General features: G+C 39.6%; 1 protein-coding gene across 3 annotated transcripts in view; it reads right to left on the bottom strand.

Annotated features, from left to right (window-relative positions):
• LOC106578734 (cadherin-7-like) overlaps positions 1-18238 on the bottom strand; it is a 117549-nt gene that overhangs the window by 13581 nt on the left and 85730 nt on the right. For 2 of the 3 annotated variants that reach the window (XM_045702227.2, XM_014157864.3), the window contains 2 exons: positions 3092-3209; positions 1780-2031 (listed from right to left, as the gene is read on the bottom strand). In XM_045702227.2, coding sequence (XP_045558183.2) covers positions 1780-2031; positions 3092-3209 — 370 coding nt within the window. The remainder of the gene's footprint in view (positions 1-1779; positions 2032-3091; positions 3210-18238) is intronic. The other variant, XM_082965707.1, reaches the window with a different exon arrangement.

Here is an 18238-nt window from a genome sequence, read left to right as displayed (position 1 = left end):
ATGCACTGTACAATCACATTAGTAAGTTCTCAAAAAACGTTGAAAACGGACATTCAAGAACCTGGAGATAACATGAGAATACTACCCATAGATGTCATCATGGTTGATCTTCCCCAAGCCTATCTCTGACCTTTTTATTGTGTCTCGCCTCTCTGGGTAGGCCCCCATTGCTTGGAAGGCAGCCACAGTGCATACTTTATTTAAAGGGGGAGATCAAGCTGATGCTAACTGTTATAGGCCAATTTATATATTGCCATGTTTATCAAAAGTGTTGGAAAAACTTGTTAATAATCAACTGACTGGCTTTCTTGATGTCTATAATATTCTCTTGGGTATGCAATCTGGTTTTCGGTTAGGTTATGGATGTGTCACTGCAACCTTGGCCAAAGCTTTTGATACGGTAGACCATTCCATTCTTGTGGGACGGCTAAGGAGTATTGGTGTCCCTGAGGGGTTTTTGGCTGGTTTGCTAACTATCTCTCAAAGAGTGCAGTGTATAAAGTCAGAACATCTAATGTCTCAGCCACTGCCTGTCAGCAAGGGAGTACCCCAAGGCTCGATCCTAGGCCCCAAGCTCTTCTCAATTTACATCAACAACACAGCTCAAGCAGTAAAGAAGCTCTCTCAACCATTTACATGCACATGAAACAGTCTTATGCTCAGCTTATACTCAGCTCTACAACAAAGATTTCTTAGTGTCCAAAAAGTTATCTCTGCCCTTAACCTTGTTCAGAACACCTCCAAAACAAAGGACATGTTGTTTGGTAAGAAGAATGCCCCGGTGTGATTACCAGCTCTGAGGGTTTAGAGCTTGAGGTAGTCACCTCATACAAGTACTTGGAAGTATGGCTAGATGGTACACTGTCCTTCTCTCAGCACATATCAAATCTGCAGGCTAAGGTTAAATCTAGACATGGTTTCCTCTATCGTAATCCCTCCTCTTTCACCACAGCTGCCAAACTAACCCTGATTCAGATGACCATCCTACCCATGCTAGATTATGGAGACGTACTTTATAGATCTGCAGGTAAGGGTCCTCTTGAGAGGCTAGATGTTCTTTACCATTCGGCCATCAGATTTGCCACCAATGCTCCTTATAGGACACATCATTACACTCTCTACTACTCTGTAAACTGGTCATCTCTGTAATTCCGTCGCAAGATCCACTGGTTGATTCTTATTTTTAAAACCTTCTTAGGCCTCACTCCCCCCTCTGAGATACCTACTGCAGCCCTCATCCTGCACATACAACACCCGTTCTGCCAGTGACATTCTGTTAAAGGTCCCCAAAGCACACACATCCCTGGGTCGCTCCTTTTTTCAGTTCACTGCAGCTAGCAACTGGAAGGAGCTGCAAAAAACACTCAAACTGGACTGTTTTATCTCCATCTTTTCATTCAGACTCAATCATGAACACTCTTACTGACAGCTGTGGCTGCTTCACGTGATGTACTGTTGTCTCTACCTTCTTTCCCTTTGTGTTGTTGTCTGTGCCCAGTAATGTTTGTACCATGTATTGCTGCCATGTTGTGCTGCTGCCATGTTGTTGTCATGTTGTGTTGCTACCATGCTGTGTTTTCATGTGTTGTCTTAGGTCTCTCTTTATGTAGTGTTGTGGTGTCTCTCTTGTCGTGATGTGTGTTTTGTCCTATATTTTTATTTTATTTTTAATCCCCCATCCCTGCAGAAGGCCTTTTGCCTTCTGTTAGGCCATCATTGTAAATAAGAATTTGTTCTAAACTGACTTGCCTAGTTGAATAAAGGTTAAATAAAAAATACCCAGCAGTGTAATGATGCATCCCAGAATGGTGACCAGGGCCCCTGTACTGAGGCCGGCAGGAAGTGTGTATGGCATGGCTCCACACGATTGGGCCACACCGTCCGAGTCACAGTCACACACGTTCACTGATAAGGTGTTGGTGCTACTGAGGGCGGGGCTTCCACTGTCGACAATCAACACGGGCAGTCGGTACAGCATCTGCTCCTGTCTACGAAACCCTCCATGTTTCGTTACGATAGATGCCGTGTTGTCTGGAAGGGAGGGTCATGAACATGATCAGTCAGGAAGAAGGGGAAGAGTATTTAGAGATCAAATTCTGCATAGTCTGTGATGAGCCTACAGACTGTGGATCAACCCTAGAATGATTGATATCATCTCTAATTTAAAACAACTTTAATATAGGAGATTTCTTTATCTCACAAATCACATATACTATAGCTGCAGCGACAACTTTATACTGTTTTGTTTTCATGCTTTGTTTTTGCTTTGCTTTTTATGCTTTGTACTACAGTCCGCAAAAACGCTACAGTAAATACACCAGTATACAACAGTCCGCAAAACACCACAGTAAATACTACAGTATACTACAGTCCGCAAAAACACAACAGTAAATACTACAGTATACTAGTCAGCAAAAACACTACAGCAATTACTACAGTATATACAACACTTTTTTTCACCAGTATTTATACTATAGTAAACTGTAAATACTACAGTATACTATAGTATTCCTACCGTAGTATATATACACACAATATTATTTTTTCAATTGGGCAGTGACATATGAATAGTAACAACTGAGGAATAGAAGAGAAAGCTCAGAGGCATAATGTCAGGGTAGTCCAAGCCAGAAAAAATGGACATAGGAGGAAAATATTTTGTGCAAATGGGCATGATACCATTAGAGATTAAATTATACTTTCAAATTGGGTCATTACATTTCAAAACCTGTTTTTGCCTCCACACTTCTAAACCTGCAATTAACATTCATAGATATTCTTATCCATTGAATGGATTTAAAGGTGAAAGAAACATGAATAAGCCATCAGAATCATCCTCAGAAAGTATATTTCAGCAAATACTTTCAATCAAAAAGGTCTTGAAATGTCTAATGTTTGAAAATCCAATATTTACAAAGAACACATCTCAATCCACATTTGCAGTACTGTTGTGGCCATGGTTGACCCTGATCTTACATACCTTACAAACCCTGATCCCTTACATTAAAAATGTTCCTCACATTCTTCTCTGTTGTCAATAATGGACAGTTGTGAGATAATTTGAGTAATTTGACGAGGAGGAGACACCTACCTTTGTTGTCTCGGAGAGTGAAGTTGGTGTTGCTAGCCACAGACGCAGGTAGGGCAAAGTAGAAGCGATGACCACTGGGAGGCTCATCCTTGTCCACGGCGCTGATGGTCTGGATGACCTGTGGAACACATGACCACACACAACCACTATGATTGTCTGAACCTCTAATGACACAACCAAATTGTGAAGCTGATCGGTTGATTCATTGTTTGATTGATACAATTGCCTAATTGTTGCCGCTAAAGGTCATAAATCCATATCTGTAGCTTCTTTGTTTTAGTCTGGCATCTCCATAAGAATTCATTAACTGTGCTGGTTGAACATGGTGCCTAATTGCATTCACAGGCTAGGATTAATTTACAAACTAGCTTAAATCTCGCTTAACACAAGGCCAATGCAATAGTGTAACTAAAATGGTGCAAATAAAGCAGATTTTGATTGATAGGAAATATTTATTTTGTAACGTTGGCTATGATTTTACATCACTTAACACTTGCAGTAAGTTCTTATTTGGCAAGAGGAGCCTACTGCAGCCTTTTAGGGATGAGATTCTCTCTGAAACATTATAGGGATGGATTAAATAGTTTTTTCCCCCTCATCAATCTACACACAATAACCCATAACGACAAAGCAAAAACAGGTTTTTAGAAATGTTTGCAAATGTATTAAAAATAAATAACTGAAATATCACATTTACGTAAGTATTCAGACCTTTTAATCAGTACTTTGTTAAAGCACCTTTGGCATCAATTACAGCATTGAGTCTTTTTGGGTATGACGCTACAAGCTTGGAGCAATTGTATTTGGGGAGTTTCTCTCATTCTTCTCTGCAGATCCTCTCAAGCTCTGTCAGGTTGGATGGGGAGCGTCGCTGCACAGCTATTTTCAGGTATCTCCAGAGATGTTAGATCGAGTTCAAGTCCGGGCTGTGACTAGGCCACTCAAGGACATTCAGAGACTTGTCTCGAAGCCACTCCTGCGTTGTCTTGGCTGTCTTCTTAGGGTCATTGTCCTGTTGGAAGGTGAACCTTCGCCCCAGTCTGAGGTACTGAGCGCTCTGGAGCAGGTTTTCATCAAGGATCTCTCTGTACTTTGCTCTGTTCAAATTTCCCTTGATCCTGACTAGTCTCCCAGTCCCTGCAGCTGAAAAACATTCTCAAAGCATAAGGATGCCAACACCATGCTTCACCATGGGGATGGTGCCAGGTTTCCTCCAGACGTGACGCTTGGCATTCAGCCCAAAGAGTTTTTGGTTTCATCAGACAATATAATCTTGTTTCTCATGCTCTGAGTCCTTTAGGTGCCTTTTGGTAAACTTCAAGCGGGCTGTCATGTGCCTTTTACTCGCCACTTTACCATCTCGCCACTTTACCATAAAAGCCTGATTGGTGGTGCTGCAGAGATGGTTGTCCTTCTCCCATCTCCACAGAGGAACTCTGGAGCTCTGTCAGAGTGACCCTGACCAAGGCCCCTTTCCCCCGATTTCTCAGTTGGCCCGGTGGCCAGCTCTAGGAAGAGTCTTGATGGTTACAAACTTCTTCCATTTAAGAATGATGGAGGCCACTGTGTTCTTGGGCACCTTCAATGCTGCAGAATGTTTTTGGTACCCTTCCCAAGATCTATGTCTTGACACAATCCTGTTTCGGAGCTCTACGGACAATTCCTTCAACTTCATGGCTTAGTTTTTGCTCTGACATGCAATTGTGGGACCTTATATAAACAGGTGTGTGCCTTTCCAAATCATGTCTAATCAATAACATTTACCACAAGTGAACTCAATCAAGTTGTTAAAACATGTCAAGAATGATCAATGGAAACAGGATGCAACTGTGCTCAAATTCGAGTCTCATAGCAAAGGTAAATAAGGTATTGATGTTTTTTGTTATAAATGAGAAAAAAAATCTAAAATCCTGTTTCTGCTTTGTCATTATGAGGTATTGTGTGTGGATTGATGACGAAAATGTTTTATTTAATACATTTAGAATAAGGTTGTAGTGTAGCAAAATGTGCAGAAGTCAAGGGGTCTGAATACTTTCAGAATGCACTGTAACTACTCATAAACCAACATTTAACATGTCAAATATCCCCTTATCAGAGTACAATAAACTAACATTTAACTTAACCTCTACACAGACTTGTGTCAACATCACGATTATGTAGCGGTCTGACTAAAGCAACTGAAATGTGTGGTGCCTCTCGAAGTGGCAGTTTGGGCCCTGGTCAAAAGTAATGCACTATAAAAGGAATATGGTACCATTTGGGAAGCAATCCCAGGGCCATCATAGTGAATGATATACACAGCCATTCACACATCTACAGTCTAGCATAGTGTACTGTCACCACTGCTTCAAATCAAGTTGTCCAAATTTGAAGCCAGAGAGAATAAGAAAAACCTCAAACTTAAGACATCCCTCAAAAACCATGGACCACATCCACATCCAAAATAGCTGTTTTCACATCTTAAATTTCAAATGTGAAACCATATTTACATATGTATTAATGTTTACTTTACAACATAACATTTTCACTTGAGGAGAATAAGATGTTTTCACCTCATGTGAATTGCAGATTCACATGTGAAAAACATTCAACATGTGAAAATCTCACTTTCACATATTGAATTGAAATTTCACGTGAAAAACATTCAGATGTGAAAATCACAGTTGCCGTTTCACATGTAAAAAGAAACATCAAAATGTGGAAATCTCACTTTTACATGTGAAATTGCAAGTTCAAGTGAAAATAAATCCCGTGAAAATCTAATTTGCAGTTTCATATGTGAAAAATTTCCACATGTGATTGTTTTTCACATGTGAACTTGCAATTCCCCATGTGAAATTGAGATATTCACGTGAAAGGTTTTATCAAACGAAACTGCAAATGTTATTGTTTTTCACATTTGTAATTGCAGATTCACATGTGGTTGAAATACTATAATTCTCCTCAGATGGTGTTACCATTAGGGATTTGATAAATGGAAAATTGTTATTTCGTTTAAACTGCCAGTTTTCTGTTATAGTACCTTTCATGAAAAAAATTGAAAACAATGTGTTTTAGGTTTAGTTATAGTGAAACATGTCAATTATGGTCTACATTTTGACAGTTTGTAGCAAAAGTGATATAATTTTATATTTTAGGGAGTGAACGTTATTTATAATTGTCACGTCCTGACCAGTAAAAGAGGTTATTTGTTATTGTAGTTTGGTCAGGACGTGGCAGGGGTGTGTTTGTTTTGTGTTGTCGGGGTTTTTGGGTTGTGTTCTATGTTTGGTATTTCTATGTTTTATTTTCTAGTTTTTCTATTTCTATGTCTAGTTTATTGTTTTGACCTTCAATTGGAGGCAGCTGTTCCACGTTGCCTCTAATTGAAGGTCCTATTTAGTAGGGGTGTTTTTTCTGTGGGTAGTTGTTCTTTGTATAGCTTAGTAGCCTTACAGGACTGTTTCATCGGTGATTTTGTATACGTGTTTATTTTTGTTTTCCTTCTTCAATAAAAAAGAAGATTAGGAAACATATTCCCGCTGCGTTTTGGTCCAATCCCTACGACACCTGTGACAATAATAAGGATTACATGGAGAAAATCTGACCTATATGAAGTGAAAATGGTGGCCCCTCCCTTCAGCAAAATATATTTTACCTAAACCCTCCCTATACCCAAAATAAAATTTGTAAGTCGCTCTGGATAAAAGCGTCTGCTAAATGACTAAAATGTAAAAATGTAAATAATAATTAAAACTAAGTGGATAGCAGAGAACATGTCTACCATTTACCCTCACTTGGACACACCAGAGCCTTAGATATGCAGTTTTAGAAACTGTTCTTTGTCCGGAAAGCATTACAAGGCAACGCAGGAATTTTAATAGTGCACAGGGCTGCAGGCCAGAAGGTTGTGGGTTCACAAACCACCGTGGACAAGAGTAGGGGTGGAAAGATCTCCTTTATAGTAAAAGCATTGCATGAATCTATCATCATATTTGCAGGTCCAAGAAAAAAATCGAATTTATAAACATTTCATGTAATTCTATGTAATTTTGAATAATAGCAGATTATTTTTTGATACCACACAAATTACCAAAATGACAGGCTAAAATGGACAGAGAGAAAGGCTTGTGTGTTCATCGTATCATATTCCTCCAATGCCAAATCAGTGTGTCTGGTTTGCAACGAAACTGTCCATGTTTGAAAATAATTAAATCTTAGACATCATTAGGAATCTGAGCATGGTACTTTTAAAAGTTAGTCCTATATTTCCACCCCAGACAGAGTCGGCGTACAGACTCAGAAAAATGTAAGCTTTAACTTCTGGCTACTCTGATGCCATGGCTTAAACCAACGAGAGAAGTTCACAAGAGTTTCCCTAAAAGCTCTCTGGTTTTAAACATTTTCTATTGTACAGGAAGTAAATAGCTTAATCAATTGATAGTGACAGAATTAGAATACTTCCCAAACAAAGTCTATTTTTTTGTCTCCTCAGCTATAGAAGGTTGTTGAGCTCAGTCTCAATGTCAAAGAAACGAAACAATGATATCCCCATATGCATTGAAGTCATGTCTGTCCTGTGTATTTTACAGCTTGTTTCTAGCATAAAGCATGGCGGACCAAAGTGGTGTTTTCAATCACTTTATATAATTGGATCAGTTTTATTTTCCTCAAAATCTTAAGCTAACAAGGGGTAGGCCTGTGCTTTTTGACATCTTATTTAGTAAAAGGCAGGCCTTCTCATTCCCCCTCAATTCAAGTCTTGTTTTTAACTTAACAGCCCTTCACTGACACGAAGGTAAGCTTTTTAAAACGTGCATGGTGGGTGGAGGAATTGACAGACAAATCTATGGATATAGCAGCCTATAGAGTAATTTTGTCTATCAAACAGGTACAGTGAGGGGAAAAAAGTATTTGATCCCCTGCTGATTTTGTACATTTGCCCACTGACAAAGAAATGATCAGTCTATAATTTTAATGGTAGGTTTATTTGAACAGTGAGAGACAGAATAACAACAAAAAAATCCAGAAAAACGCATGTCAGAAATGTTATAAAATGATTTGCATTTTAATGAGGGAAATAAGTATTTGACCCCCTCTGCAAAAGATGACTTAGTACTTGGTGGCAATACCCTTGTTGGCAATCACAGAGGTCAGACGTTTCTTGTAGTTGGCCACCAGGTTTGCACACATCTCAGGATGGATTTTGTCCCACTCCTCTTTGCAGATCTTCTCCAAGTCATTAAGGTTTCGAGGCTGACGTTTGGCAACTCAAACCTTCAGCTCCCTCCACAGATTTTCTTAATGTGCTTCTTCTTGAGCCACTCCTTTGTTGCCTTGGCTGTGTGTTTTGGGTCATTGTCATGCTGGAATACCCATCCACGACCCATTTTCAATGCCCTGGCTGAGGGAAGGAGGTTCTCACCCAAGATTTGACGGTACATGGCCCTATCCATCGTCCCTTTGATGGGGTGAAGTTGATGCGGTGAAGCAGAAAACACCCTCAAAGCATAATGTTCCCACCTCCATGTTTGACGGTGGGGATGGTGTTCTTGGGGTCATAGGCAGCATTCCTCCTCCTCCAAACACGGCGAGTTGAGTTGATGCCAAAGAGCTCAATTTTGGTCTCATCTGACCACAACACTTTCACCCAGTCGTCCTCTGAATCATTCAGATGTTCATTGGCAAACTTCAGACGGGCATGTATATGTCCTTTCTTGAGCAGGGGGACCTTGTGGGTGCTGCAGGATTTCAGTCGTTCACGGCGTAGTGTGTTACCAATTGTTTTCTTGGTGACTATGGTCCCAGCTGCCTTGAGATCATTGACAAGATCCTCCCGTGTAGTTCTGGGCTGATTCCTCACCGTTCTCATGATCATTGCAACTCCACGAGGTGAGATATTGCATGGGGTCCCAGGCCGAGGGAGATTGACAGTTCTTTTGTGTTTCTTCCATTTGCGAATAATCGCACCAACTGTTGTCACCTTCTCACCAAGCTGCTTGGCGATGGTCTTGTAGCCCATTCCAGCCTTGTATAGGTCTACAATCTTGTCTCTGACATCCTTGGAGAGCTCTTTGGTCTTGGCCATGGTGGAGAGTTTGGAATCTGATTGATTGATTGCTTCTGTGGAGAGGTGTCTTTTATACAGGTAACAAGCTGACATTAGCAGCACTCCCTTTAAGAGTGTGCTCCTAATCGCAGCTCATTACCTGTATAAAAGACACCTGGGAGCCAGAAATCTTTCTGATTGAGAGGGGGTCAAATACTTATTTCCCTCATTAAAATGCAAATCATTTTATAACATTTTTGACATGCATTTTTCTGGATTTTTGTTGTTGTTATTCTGTCTCTCACTGTTCAAATAAACCTACCATTAAAATTACAGACTGATCATTACTTTGTCAGTGGGCAAACGTACAAAATCAGCAGGGTATGAAATACTTTTTTCCCTCACTGTAGCTACCTGCAGATTCATACAGGGTAGTAACGTTATGAGTTGGGATTATTGTTCATTGTTTAGCTAGCTAAACAAAAAAACTCCACTATAGTAGAATGTTTATGATGTCACTGTCGATACTCACAACGCTCAATAAAAGCCATCTTTCAATCTCTGTTAATTTCTATAAGTCAGCCAGCTCAACTCTGGACTGTTGTGTATTAAAACCAGTCTCGTCCAGCCAAAAAATATAGAATGAGCACATATGGAATGAACTCCAGTGAAGGCTTCAGTTAGAAAATGTAGTTCCCTTTGGTCATTTTAAGAATGATTAATTACTATACTTGACTGATTTGATTATTTTATTGTGTGTATATTGCCTTTAATATGTGAATTTCTGTATATTGCACGCCTCATTTGAAAAAGACACCTGGGTCTTGTTATTCAGTGAAAGCATAGAATAAAGGTAAAACTTAAATAAAAATAGACTGAACTCAGTCCCTGTTTCTCTCACTACCGAAACATGTGCCCATGACATTGTTGTTTCCAACTCCTACCTTCATTTACATTTGTTGTTTCCGACTCTCACCTGAAAGAAATATCTATAATGAACTGCTAATTAGAACAGGAACACACACTTAATATGTTAATAGCTGAGATCGTTAGAAAATAACATTAAATATTTACACTTATGAACAACAGATTTAAATATTCATAAAAAAAATTGCCAGCTCACTATGGTAGCTATAAGTAACTTCTGTTTCTTTTCATTCTTCAGTCAATACAGGAACCCAACAGAAAACTAAAATGAACACACTGTAAAGTCAGGGGATGCTTGGTGGGACTATGTCTATTTGGCGCAGGTTGGAAGATTGGGGGCAGTGGAATGCCAAGAAAGTCTACTCACGTATGTAATGGCTACAGAGATGGAAATTATTAGAAGCGTGTGACCTCCCTGCTTTCCCCTCCACTCCATTGTAATATCAATTAATTTTATTGTAGTAGACAGACGCACCAATGATCCGTAACAAGTGGCGTCTCTGGATAGAGCTAGTGCCATGAGACCGCCCCTAATTAAAATGTTTCGGCTAGGATTGCAGTATTTTCACGGCCGGATGAAAAATGTACCCAATTTAAACAGGTTACTATTCTGGCCCAGAAACTATAATATGCATATTATTAGTAGATTTGGATAGAAAACACTCTGAAGTTTCTAAAACAGTTTGAATGGTGTCTGTGAGTATAACAGAACTCATATGGCCGGCAAAAACCTGAGAAAAAGTCAACTAGGAAGTGGAGGATCTGAGAATTGTAGTTCTTCTTTCTAGTCCCTTTCGAAACTACAGTATCTGTGGGGTTACGTTGCACTTCCTAAGGCTTCCATTGGCTGTCAACAGCCTTCAGAAAGTTGTTTCAGCCTTCACCTATTACTGGGCAGATAATAGGAGCTCAGTTTCTGAGTGGACTGCCTGGCAACAAAGGGATTTGATATGCGCGGTCACGCTAGCACGCCATTCCTTCTTTTTCTTCTTGAATGAATACGCTATTGTCCGGTTGGAATATTATCGCAATTTTACATTAAAAATACCATAAAGATTGATTTTAAACAGCGTTTGACATGCTTCTAAGTACGGTAATGGAACATTTTGACTTTTCGTCTCTGGTACCGCGCTCGCGCATTATGCCTTTGGATAGTGCTCTGAACGCACGAACAAAACTGAGGTATTTGGACATAAATATGTATTATTTAGAACAAAAACAACATTTCTTGTGGAAGTAGCAGTCCTGGGAGTGCATTCTGACGAAGATCAGGAAAGGTAAGAGAATATTTCTAAAACTAATTCTGAGTTTAGGTTGCCCCGAACTTGGCGGGTGTCTATATAGCTCTCTGTGATGGCTGAGCTATGTACTCAGAATATTGAAAAATGTGCTTTCTCCGTAAAGCTATTTTAAACTCTGACAAAGCGGTTGCATCCAGGAGTAGTCTATCTATAATTCTTTAAATAATTGTTATATATTTTGATTTTGGATATAAATATGAACTTTATCGAACAAAACATACATGTATTGTGTAACATAATGTCCTAGGAGTGTCATCTGATGAAGATCGTCAAAGGTTAGTGCTTCGTTTAGCTGTGTTCTGGGTTTTATTGACACATGTCCTTGCTTCGAAAATGGCTGTGTGATTATTTTTGTCTATGTACTCTCCTACCATAATCTAATGTTTTGCTTTCACTGTAAAGCCTTTTTGAAATTGGACAATGTGGTTACATCAAGGAGAAGTGTATCTTTAAAATGGTGTAAAATAGTTGTATGTTTGAGAAAGTTGAATTATGACATTTTGTTGTTTTTGAATTTGCCGCCCTGATATTTCACTGGCTGTGTCCCGCAGGTGGGACGCTAGCGTCCCACGTAGCCCATAGAAGTTAAGCCTGAACAAGGGCAGGTTATTCCAAACACCAGGCTTTTGGCTAATCTGCGCTAAAGAGCCACGGTGCCCGAACTACTGGCAAATTTCGTCTATCAGGCCATTGGGGAGATGTCTTCCAGTGAGCGGCTGTGGGTTTTTAACTAAACACTAAGTTGTTGGGAAGGAGGCGGATGTGCAGATAGAGTCTATAGGAGTTTATTTGTGTGCTCTCTGCTGTTCCATCCCCAAGAGTGGACGTATGGAGAAAAACATGTTAATTAGAATGTAGGAAGGCTCTGCCTTGCCTTGTACAGCCACAATGTCCACCCATCCTGATAGCAAATAGATGGCTTGACTGTTCCATGTTATTCAAATAGTGTTCAAATGTCAACCTTTTCTCCTTCTTTTTTTTCTTTTTCTTTTCTTAGGTGGACATTTGCATAATGCCACAGGCAGTAACCACTCAAAAACAAGACGGGGCATCTGAACTTCAAGTTCTATCTGGAGAACACGTGTGATACATGTGTTTCAATAGGTCAACCGTGAAACATTGGGCTGGCCATTCTACAGGAGTTAAGGAGGGCACCAAAGGCAGGCCATTCTTTGACCAGACCTGGGTTCAAAGAGTATTGGTTTTCTTTAAAATGTCTTCTGTCATAATGTTTACTTACTGTTTTACCCACTTCATATGTACAGTATACTGTATACTGTATTCTAGTCAAGGCTCATCCTATATAACTACAGCTGTACACATCTTTCCTATTCATATACTGTCCATAATGTCTATAAACACCATAATATACAGTACATAGTATGTATTTAGTCCGGACTCTGACATTGCTCGTTCGGATATTTCTTAATTCCTTTTTATTTTTGAAATTTGTGTATTGTTTTGCATTGTTAGGTATTACTGCACTGTTGGAGCTAGAAACATAAGCATTTCACTGCACCTGCATTAACATCTGAAAAAAACAATAACATTAGATTTTATTTTTGAAATTAGCATTTAATTTAGCCTGTCTGGAGAGCCAGATGGACAGGGTTTAGAACAATCAATTGGTCCCATCTTGCCAGGCAAGCTCAATCAAGTAAAGTATTTGAAAGAAAATGAATTCAAGCCTTAGGCCTGTATTCAAAAATTGAATAGTAGTGCTGATCTAGGGTTTGCCTTTCAGCTCCTAGATCAGCACCCCTACTCTGAGACACTTTATGTATATGGCCCTAGGTTTGCTTCTGACACAACACTGTAGTGTATGAGAACAAGTAAGGAGGGTGATGGCATGTAAAGGCTTAGCAATTTCCCTATGTATCATGATGTGACAAGGGCAAATGCATGTGATGTATAGGCTAGGTTATAGGGCAGCAGAGAGCTCTCTATTAAAATTTGAAAAAGCAGTGTCTTATTAAGACAGATTTTCAAAAGGCATGGACAGAAATGGAATGCTCTACAGCAGGGGTGTCAAACTCATTCCATGGAGGGCTATTGTCTGCAGGTTTTAGTTTTTTCCTTTCAATTAAGCCTGAGGCAACCAGGTGTGGGGAGTTACCTTAATTCATCAAGGACAAGGGAGAAGCGAAAACGCGCAGACACTCGGCCCTCCATGCAGTTTCACACCTGTGCTCTACAGTATAATCCAACATCTCAATTAGACAAATTAATCATTTCCAACACCTCAACCAAGACAAGAATAATTTCTCACCAAGGTTATGCCGCCTTTGTCAAATCAAATTTGATTTGTCACATGCGCCGAACACAACAGGTGAAGACCTTACCGTGAAATGCTTACTTACAAGCCATTATCCAACAATGCAGTTATGAAAATATTTAATAAATAAACTAAAGTAAAACAATTAAAATAATGAGAAACACAATAAATAACAACAACGAGGCTATATACAGGGGGAACCGGTACCGAGTCAACGTGCGGGGGTACAGGTTAGTCAAGGTAATTCTTACATTTAAGTAGGGGTAAAGTGACTATGCATAGATAATAAACAGCGAGTAGCAGCAGTGTAAAAACAAAGGCGGGTGTAAGTGCAAATAGTATGAAGGCACATTTTATGAATTTTTCAGCAGTCTCATGGCTTAGGGGTAGAAGCTGTTAACCTGTTAGGGCTAGGGGGCAGTATTGACACGGCCGGATAAAAAACGTACCCGATTTAATTTGGTTACTACTCCTGCCCAGTAAGTAGAATATGCATATAATTATTGGCTTTGGATAGAAAACACCCTACATTTTCTAAAACTGTTTGAATGGTGTCTGTGAGTATAACAGAACTCAAATGGCAGGCCAAAACCTGAGAAGATTCCATGCAGGAAGTGGCCTGTCTGACAAGTTGTGTTTCATCTTGGCTCTTTTTATTGAAGACTGAGGATCTTTGCTCTAACGTGACACTTCCTACGGCTCCCATAGGCTCTCAGAGCCCGGAAAAAAGCTGAACGATATCGAGGCAGCCTCTGGCTGAAACACATTATCGCTTTTGTCAAGTGGCCGATCAGAATACTATGGGCTTAGGCGCATGCCCGAGTCGACCGAATGCTTTCTTTTCTTTCGTCTGTTTACCTAAACGCAGATTCCCGGTCGGAATATTATCGCTTTTTTATGAGAAAAATGGCATAAAAATTGATTTTAAACAGCGGTTGACATGCTTCGAAGTACGGTAATGGAATATTTAGAAATGTTTTGTCACGAATTGCGCCATGCTCGTCACCCTTATTTACCCTTTCGGATAGTGTCTTGAACGCACGAACAAAACGCCGCTGTTTGGATATAACTATGGATTATTTTGAACCAAACCAACATTTGTTATTGAAGTAGAAGTCCTGGGAGTGCATTCTGACGAAGACAGCAAAGGTAATAACATTTTTCTTATAGTAAATCTGACTTTGGTGAGTGCTAAACTTGCTGGGAGTCTAAATAGCTAGCCCTGTGATGTCGGGCTATCTACTGAGAATATTGCAAAATGTGCTTTCACCGAAAAGCTATTTTAAAATCGGACATATCGAGTGCATAGAGGAGTTCTGTATCTTTAATTCTTAAAATAATTGTTATGCTTTTTGTGAACGTTTATGCTGAGTAATTTAGTAAATTCACCGGCAGTGTTCGGTGGGAATGCTAGTCACATGCTAGTCACATGCTAATGTAAAAAGCTGGTTATTGATATAAATATGAACTTGATTGAACAAAACATGCATGTATTGTATAACATAATGTCCTAGGGTTGTCATCTGATGAAGATCATCAAAGGTTAGTGCTGCATTTAGCTGTGGTTTGGGTTTATGTGACATTATATGCTAGCTTGAAAAATGGGTGTCTGATTATTTCTGGCTGGGTACTCTGCTGACATAATCTAATGTTTTTCTTTCGTTGTAAAGCCTTTTTGAAATCGGACAGTGTGGTTAGATTAACGAGAGTCTTGTCTTTAAAATGGTGTAAAATAGTCATATGTTTGAAAAATGGAAGTTTTTGCATTTTTGAGGTTTTTGAATAACGCGCCACGGGATTACACTGGCTGTTACGTAGGTGGGACGATTTGGTGCCACCTACCCTAGAGAGGTTAAGGAACCTTTTGGACCTAGACTTGGCGCTCTGGTACCGCATGCCGTGCGGTATCAGAGAGAACAGATTATGGCTTGGGTGACTGGTGTATTTTACAATTTTTTGGGGCCTTCCTCTGACACCGCCTAGTATATAGGTCCTGGATGGCAGGAAGCTAGGCCCTAGTGATGTACTGGGCTGTACCCACTACCCTCTGTAGTGCCTTACTGTCAGATGCCGAGCAGTTGCTATACGAGGCGGTGATGCAAGCGGTCAGGGTGCTCTCGTTTGTGCAGTTGTAGATATTTTTGAGGATCTGAGGACCCATGACAAATCTTTTCAGTGTCTTGAGGGGGAAAAGGTGTTGTTGTGCCCTGTTCACGACTTTCTTGGTGTGTTTGGACCAAGATAGTTGGTGCTTTGGACACCAAGGAACTTTAACCTGTTGAGGTGTAGGGGGAGGTATTTTCACGGCCGGATGAAAAACGTACCCAAATGAAACTGGTTACTACTTTTTTCCAGAAACTAGAATATACATATTATTAGTAGATTTGTTAGGAAACACTCTTAAGTTTCTAAAACTGTTTAAATGGTGTCTGTGGGTATAACAGAACTCATATGGCAGGCAAAAACCTGAGAAAAATTCAACCAGGAAGTGGAGGATCTGAAAATTGTAGTTCTTCTAGTCCCTATCGAAACTACAGTATTTGTGGGGTCACGTTGCAATTCCCAAGGCTTCCATTGGCTGTCAAAAGCCTTCATAAACTGGATTGAGCATTCTCCTGTCACTGGGCAGAGTATAGGAGCTTGGTCACTGAGTGGACTGCGTGGGGACAAAGAGATTGGATATGCGCGGTCCTGCGAGCACGCTGTTCCTTCTTTTTCTCCTTGAATGAATACGCTATTGTCCGGTTGGAATATTATTGCAATTTTACGTAAAAAATACCATAAAGATTGATTTTAAACAGCGTTTGACATGCTTCTAAGTACGGTAATGGAACATTTTGAATTTTTGTATCTCGAATTGTGCTCGCGCGTTATGCCTTTGGATAGCGACCTGAACGCACAAACAAAACGGAGGTATTTGGACATAAATATGAATTATTTACAACAAAAACAACATTTCTTGTGAAAGTAGCAGTCCTGGGAGTGCATTCTGACGAAGATCAGCAAAGGTAAGAGCATTTATCTAATACTAATTCTGAGTTTAGATTGCCCCGAACTTAGCGGGTGTCTGTATAGCTTTCTGTGATAACGAGCTATGTACTCAGAATATTGAAAAATGTGCTTTCTCCGTAAAGCTATTTTAAAATCTGACACAGCAGTTGCATAAAGGAGTACTGTATCTATAATTCTTAAAATAATTGTTATGTATTTTGTCAACGTTTATGATGAGTATTTTTGTAAATTCACCGGAAGTTTTTGGTGGGAATATGTTTTCTGAACATCACGCGCCAATGTAAAATGCTGTTTTTGGATGAAATATGAACTTGATCGAACAAAATATACATGTATTGTGTAACTTGATGTCCTAGGAGTGTCATCTGATGAAGATCGTCAAAGGTTAGTGCTTCATTTAGCTGTGTTTTGGGTTTTACTGACACATGTCCTTGCTTGGAAAATGGTTGTGTGGTTATTTTGGTCTATGTACTCTCCTAACATAATCTAATGTTTTGCTTTCGCTGTAAAGCCTTTTTGAAATTGGACAATGTGGTTAGATTAATGAGAGTCTTGTCTTTCAAATGGTGTAAAATAGTCCTATGTTTGAGAACTTTGAATTATGACATTTTGTGGTTTTAAATTTGGCGCTCTGATGTGTCACTGGCTGTTGAATAGTGCGGACGATTTCGTCCCACCTACCATAGAGAGGTTAAAGAAGAAATGTTGTCCAGTTCCAGGTGAGTAATCACTGTTCTGATATCCAGAATCTCTTTTTGGTCATAAGAGACAGTAGCATCAACAATATGTACAAAAGAAGTTACAAACAATGCGTAAAAAAATACAGAAAACAGCACATTTGGTTAGGATTCTTTGTGGCGTGAGAATAAAAAATGTGAGACCAAAAAATATCAACACAATCCTGATTTCAGGTGTAAATCATTGACACAATCTCCTTAATCAGAGATGGGAGAGATGTGCAAGAATGGGTATGCTACAACCAAGGTTGGGGAGTAGCTGATTACAATCACTTACATGCCATCTGATTACAAAAAACTGTAACTGTAATCAGTTACATTACCAGCGCAAATATTGTAATCAGAATACAGATGCTTTAAAAATGTGATGATTATTTCTTAGATTATGTTCTAATTCAGAAAGGATGTTAGCAAAAAAAAACATTGTGAAGCCTTTCTGTTTTGTCAATGACATTCAATTCAGGACTGAAAAAAAGGCGCCAAGTTTAAGTTTGTTCCACCTCAGCGAGTCTGACCACAAGTCAGAGACCACTATGACGACACACTAAATATGTTTGATGGATCGTTTTTGTCTTCTTCTAGTGGTTCTTAAGGGGAAAGTTATCCAAAAGTAACTGAAAGTAATCACATTACGTTACTGAGTTTGGGTAATGGTAGATAGTAACTGTAATGGATTACATTACGAAAGTAACCTACCCAACCCTGGCTACAACCCCACAGACAACAATCCAACACTTCAACTCCAGATGTATATCAAACACCTCCTCAAAAAACTGATATACCATTTCCTAAAACAGTTTTCTTTAACCTCTATGGGCAAGATGGGACGTTACCGTCCCACTCTATTCAACAGCCAGTGGAAGAGGG

Source organism: Salmo salar, chromosome 19, assembly GCF_965601325.2.
Source record: "Salmo salar chromosome 19, fSalSal1, whole genome shotgun sequence".
In the NCBI taxonomy this organism is placed as follows: Eukaryota; Metazoa; Chordata; class Actinopteri; order Salmoniformes; family Salmonidae; genus Salmo; species Salmo salar.
This window is presented reverse-complemented; position numbering and strand designations above follow the sequence as displayed.